The 6,000-nt window shown below is 41.5% G+C and overlaps 1 protein-coding gene across 1 annotated transcript in view; it reads left to right on the top strand.

Annotated features, from left to right (window-relative positions):
- LOC311059988 (uncharacterized protein) overlaps positions 1-2,129 on the top strand; it is a 3,837-nt gene extending 1,708 nt beyond the window's left edge. Inside the window, exon 2 of the mRNA XM_084078116.1 lies at positions 841-2,129. Coding sequence (XP_083934242.1) covers positions 841-2,111 — 1,271 coding nt within the window. The 3' untranslated portion in view covers positions 2,112-2,129. The remainder of the gene's footprint in view (positions 1-840) is intronic.
- The last annotated feature ends 3,871 nt before the right edge of the window (positions 2,130-6,000 follow it).

Raw genomic sequence — 6,000 nt, 5'->3', positions numbered from 1 at the left:
GGAAGGGCTGTAATTGCTTAAGCCCTGCCCCCTCTGTGTTCTTATTCGCTGGGCTTTAAACAGCCCAGCTCTCAGCATGCTAAATGCCCCAAACTTGGTAGGTGGTCTTGCTTAGACGGCCATTAGGGACAGGCTGTAATTGCTTAAGTCCCGTCCCTCTGTGTTCCTATTGGCTGGGCTCTAGCATGCTAAAGGCCCCAAACTTGGTAGGTGCTCTAAAACAGCCAAAAGTGACTGGCTGTAATAACTTAAGCCCCGCCTCTCTGTGTTCCTAATGGCTGGGCTTTAAACAGCCATAACTCCAGTTCGCAGCATGCTAAAGGCCCCAAACTTTTTAGGTGCTCTAAAACAGCCAATAGGGATGGGCTGTAATTGCTTAAGCCCCGCCCCCTCTGTGTTCCTTTTTGGATAGGCTTTAGACAGCCATAACACCAGTTCCCAGCATGCTACAGGCTCCAAATGTAGTGGGTGGTCCCACAGACCTCCAAGTCTATGAATAAGGACCACTTCCGGTTTGTCATTCCTACTTACGTTTTTTCGGATTGCCTTGAAACTTCACACACTCTCTGAGGGGTGTGGAGTTCAATGTTGTGACCCGGAAGTACAGGTATGACAGTGGACCTAGGTGCTGCAAGTGTTATGGCAGTGTTTAACACTTCAAATGGCAATATTTCGGTGACCATTGCTCTTATCAGCACAACGTAGGACTAGGTTTGACGTAATAGCTCTTTCTCAATAGACATATCAGCTGGTTTTGTCGCCCCTGGAATTAAGCCTACCCAAAATGAAATCCTGGCTATGCCACTGCTGCTGACGTTAGCGCCTCTCTCCTTCTTCTAGATCTCCAATTCCAGTCTATGTGTAAAGAGGAGGCTTCCCCTGATCAGCAGGAGAAGAGCCCCAGTCTGGTTCAGGTGAAACTACAACCTCCACAGATTAAAGAGGAACAGCAGGAGAGGAGCCCCAGTCTGGTTCAGGTGAAACTAGAACCTCCACAGATTAAAGAGGAACAGCAGGAGGTTCAGGTGAAACTAGAACCTCAACATATTAAAGAGGAACAGCAGGAGAGGAGCCCCAGTGTGGTCCAGGTGAAACTAGAACCTCCACAGATTAAAGAGGAACAGGAGGAGTTACTTCTAAGACCAATGGAGGCTTCTGGGTCAACGTTGACATTTATAGCAGTGAAAAGTGAAGATAATGATATAAACAGAGACACAAATTCTCAAGCAAGCACTTCAACTGAGCACGTGGAAATACAAGTTGATATAGAGGACTGTGGTGCATCACAGCCAACTAGTGATGACCAACTCTCCTCTTCACACTGTTCTGAGTCTGATACTGATAACAGTGATGACTGGGAGACCAGGGATGATGGGACAGTTGTAAACACATTGGAATCAAACAAGACACAACATGTAGAAGGACAAAGATTGTCTCTGAGCAACAGCCTCTCCCAGAAATCGAAATCATTAAAACAAAAGCCATCCATGAGGAGTCAAACAAGAAAGAAAAGCTTTTGTTGTACAGAGTGTGGCAAAGTCTGTGGTCACAAGGGTAATCTGCAAAAACACATGAGGATTCATACAGGTGAAAAGCCCTTTGCTTGCACAGCTTGTAGCAAAAGCTTTAAACGAGCCGACACTCTGAAAACACACATGAGGACGATTCATACAGGTGAAAAGCCCTTTGCTTGCACAGTTTGTAGTCAAAGCTTTAACCGAGCTGAGACTATGTCAACACACATGAGGATTCATACAGGCGAAAAGCCGTTTGCGTGTACCGTTTGTAACAAAAGCTTCAAATATACTCAAAGTCTGAAAAAACACATGAGGACGATTCATACAGGTGAAAAGCCCTTTGCTTGCACAGTTTGTAGTCAAAGCTTTAACCGAGCTGATTCTCTGAAAGAACATCTGAGGATTCATACAGGTGAAAAGCCCTTTGCTTGCACAGTGTGTAACGCAAGCTTTAACACTAGTGGAAATTTGAAACAACACATGAGGAAGATTCATATGGGTGAAAAGGCTTGCCCCCCTCTTTCTGTACAGCAAAGTATAAAACAGGGTAAAGTGGTTAATCAGACTAAGCGATCTTGTCGATTATCTAAATAAAAATCTGTTAGGACCTATGGGTCACGTGAGTCCTTAGTTAACACATCGGGTGCCGATCGCGGTCTGAACCGTGCGTTTACATAGTGGCGCTCTGGTGCCGTTCACGGTGGGACCGTGAGTTCAGTCTTTTTGTTTTTTTTGTTTTTCTCCGCACGGGCGGGGCTAGAGCAGCCCTGGGAGTACCCATTGTGATCCTAAGAAGGATAGGCCAAATGGATCACCGGAAACAAAAACATGGCTTCCGTCCACTTCCTGTCTATTTCCTTCTTTAAAACGCCTATATCTCCGAATCCGTTTCCTGTGGGGAAAACCGGTCATGCGCGATCCCCCCCCGTTGTAACTCGCAAGTGAAATGTTATGGTTCCAGGCTGTAGCCAGGGTCATCGCTCAACATGAATGGATGCTTTTTTTTACGTGGATTTGCTCGTCGCGGAGTCTACAGATTTAAACAGTAAAGCGCAGTTGTAAGTTGTTACGAAAAAATGCTGGCACCCGATGTGTTAAGATTAACCCATCGCGTGCCAGTCGCGTAGATCTAGATTTTTTTTTTCTCTCGCAGTGACACATTTCATTGTAGCACTCTCTCGCAGTGACACATTTCATTGTAGCACTCTCTCGCAGTGACACATTTCATTGTAGCACCACCCGGAAACGGAAATGAATGTCAATCGAAGATTTTCGTTCCCATCCGCCGCCGCTCTAAAGCTTCCGCTAATCCGCCATTATCTCGGTGTTGTTTTTTTCCGCGCTGAACGCTGTTTAAAACGTTTTTTTTTTAGAAACTGCGACTACTGCAAAATGGAATGTCGCCGAATGTTCTTCTCTGGGCCACTCACACAGCTACCCTGTGTGTCTACAAACAGTTTAAAGCGCGATCATAAGGTATTTATCGAGGTCTGTGGCGAGGTGAAAAAAACAAAAAAACAACAATAAACCGCTGGCACTGGTGAGTACATTATGATATTAAACTCTGGCATGGAATGTGTTAAGATGCTGTGTCGTAGGGGTGTAACGATGCAACTGTATCGATGCATCGATTTTAATTGCAACGATTCAACTGTATCGATATGCAAACAGCAACATATATCGTTTGACTATGTATCGTATCTTATCGTTTTGCAATGTGTTTGAGTTTGTTCATACAGTATGTGTTAAAATATTACAATGTGCATGTATTTGCCAGAGAATCACTGTGTTAAATCATTGAATCATATCTCGCCATAAATGAACAAATATCGTCCATGTTTCGTATCATCAGCCATGTATCGTGATGCGTGTTGTTATTTGGCCCCTTTTAGGTTATTATAATTGAAAAAATAAATGTCTTATCTTTTTGCTGTGGAATCAGCTAGAACAAAGTTAATGCAGAAAGCACTGTATTTTACGTTGTAACTTTTCAATTTTCTTTATTTGAGTTATGTATTTTTTTCTAAAACTGTGTTGGTTTAATTACTTAATGTTGTAATTTAATAAATCAGTGCTATTGACGTCTGTGTGTGGGCTTTACAAATATTGAACCAAGTATTAACTAGAAAAAGTGCTCCTCGGAGCACAGGTCTCCGCCAGGTCAGGTACGTTATCGTGGCGTTATAATAGGCCAATGTGAAAAGGGTGCCATTTCTTCTTAGGCCTTTGATGGCAATCGGACACTGCATTCATGATTTGAGGCATTCTGTTCCAAAAATGTGCCCTATTATAGCGGGTGGCGCTATAATAGGGCAATGTGAAAAGGGTGGCATTTCTTCCTCAATGTAGTGTGAATGTCCATTTATACAGTTATGTGGCTGTTCTCATTAAATGTTTACGTATTTCAGAATTTACAGTAGCATGTATGAGACATTTCCACATGTTCATTTATTTTTTGTTTCATCACTTCCAATTCCACTTGTTCATCATGTATCCTGTATGAGATGAAATTGGTATCCCAACCTGAAGATGTATTTTCTGTTTACTAAAGAGTTGGAGAGACAGAGAGAGCCCAGTTACTGTGAAAAAAAATCACTTCCACCTCCTTTAGTTCCTGATGACTGCATTAGCCTAGTAAGCCTACAGTAATTGTCCATTAGCTTAAGTGACGCTAAGATGCTCTTCCCACAACCACAATAAGCTTTCAGTGGGAAGACTGAAGCTGATGCACTTATGTAAGACAACACAGCACATATGCACACACATGCGTAAATAATTGAAATATGTCTCTACCATTGCTTCAGTGTAATGCAAAGACCTGAACCAGACACATTCTTTGTACTGTGTGTGAACACTGTACCTGGCAATAACAAATTATCTTGATTCTGGATTTATTTTTAGTATGAGATAAACCACCGCCATAGCACAGTGTCCACATCATCTCCAGCACAAGAGGCACGAAGCAAAAGGAAGTGGGACACTATTCTCAGATGTGGCCGCAGTATTATTCTAATTTATCAGAATTGCATCTACATAAACTTAGTGACAGTTGCATTACAGCAACTTCACAGTTTTAACCTTAAAGGTTCTATGTTCTGATAATAATAATACAGCTGTAGTATCTGTTCGGTAACACGGTCTACCCGTCCCTCCAACTCTTTCCCGTCTCTCCAACTCTTTAATAAACAGAAAGCACATTTTGAGTCACCAAGTTCATCCAACCAGAAGAGAGAAGAACCCATTTATCGGATTCAATTGTACAGTGTTGCAATTCCAATTGGGGATCCCCAGTTCAAATATGATTATTTTGGGGTGTTGCTGCCTAAAAATGTTGAGAACCACTGCTCTATAACAATGATTACTATTGGAATATAGAGCTATTCAACACTCATTTTAACAACAACAAATCACCCTTTAAGTTCCAATAACTGCATTAGCCTGCAGTCATTTTCCATTAGCTCATAATGGATCAATTTATACAATAAGCTTTCAGTGGAGACTCTTTCCGATGCACTAATGTAAGACATCACACACACACACACACACACACACACACACACACACACACACACACACACACACACACACACACACACACACACACACACACACACACACACACACACACACACACACATATGAGACAGCATCTCTGTGAGACGTAGAGACCAGACCTTTGGGAAGTAGAGCTGCAAAGATGTTCTGAAAGAAATATAACAATTTGCTGAATCTTAAAGTGCATTGGACCTAAAACAGCATCAGGCAATCAAAAGGTGAGCACTTTTTGTGTAGAATTTGTAGATGGGGAAATATATTATTTGTAGTAAATCAATCCAAATTTAGATCTGCTTTACTCCAACATTATGCAAACATTATTGAACTAGAATTGTCTATTGTAGGCCTTCTTCTGTCAAGAGGTGAGTTAGACACCTATAGAAAATAAAAACATGTCTTTTATTTTTGGTATTTTTGGTAGAAGGGACTTTAGTTTGCATTTGGATAACTCAGTGGTCCTTTAAGTATAGATGAATTGCTTTAACCGTAGCTACTTTAATATTATCTGATCTACTGATTAATGGAACATAGCTGTGATTTTGTACTACTCAGTATTTGTTGCTTGTAATGTTGGTGGTCTGAAAAGAAGTATGGTCTACTACGGTTTCAGTTGGTCTGTGTGAAGGCTATACTTTATGTTGAAAAAGGGCCAGGTGACATAAGACATGTGTTTTCAACTGAACAAGGCAAGGCTTTTTCTTCTTCTGTTGGAAATACATAATGTTTGTCACAACACCTTTTCACCCAAGTATAAATTAGGCTTCAGTGTCAACAAAAAGTCATGTAATGAAATTAACTGAAATGCAATGACCTTTCTAAGCAACAGTCTCTAATGTAAAGGAGGCTGAATAACATACAGCAGTCAATGTAAAGTATGCAGAAATAACACTTAACTAGCGCAGATCTCTGCCAGGACGGGTTGGCTAAC

Source organism: Gymnoscopelus microlampas, assembly GCF_963454915.1.
Source record: "Gymnoscopelus microlampas genome assembly, chromosome: 14".
Taxonomy (NCBI): Eukaryota; Metazoa; Chordata; class Actinopteri; order Myctophiformes; family Myctophidae; genus Gymnoscopelus; species Gymnoscopelus microlampas.
This window is presented reverse-complemented; position numbering and strand designations above follow the sequence as displayed.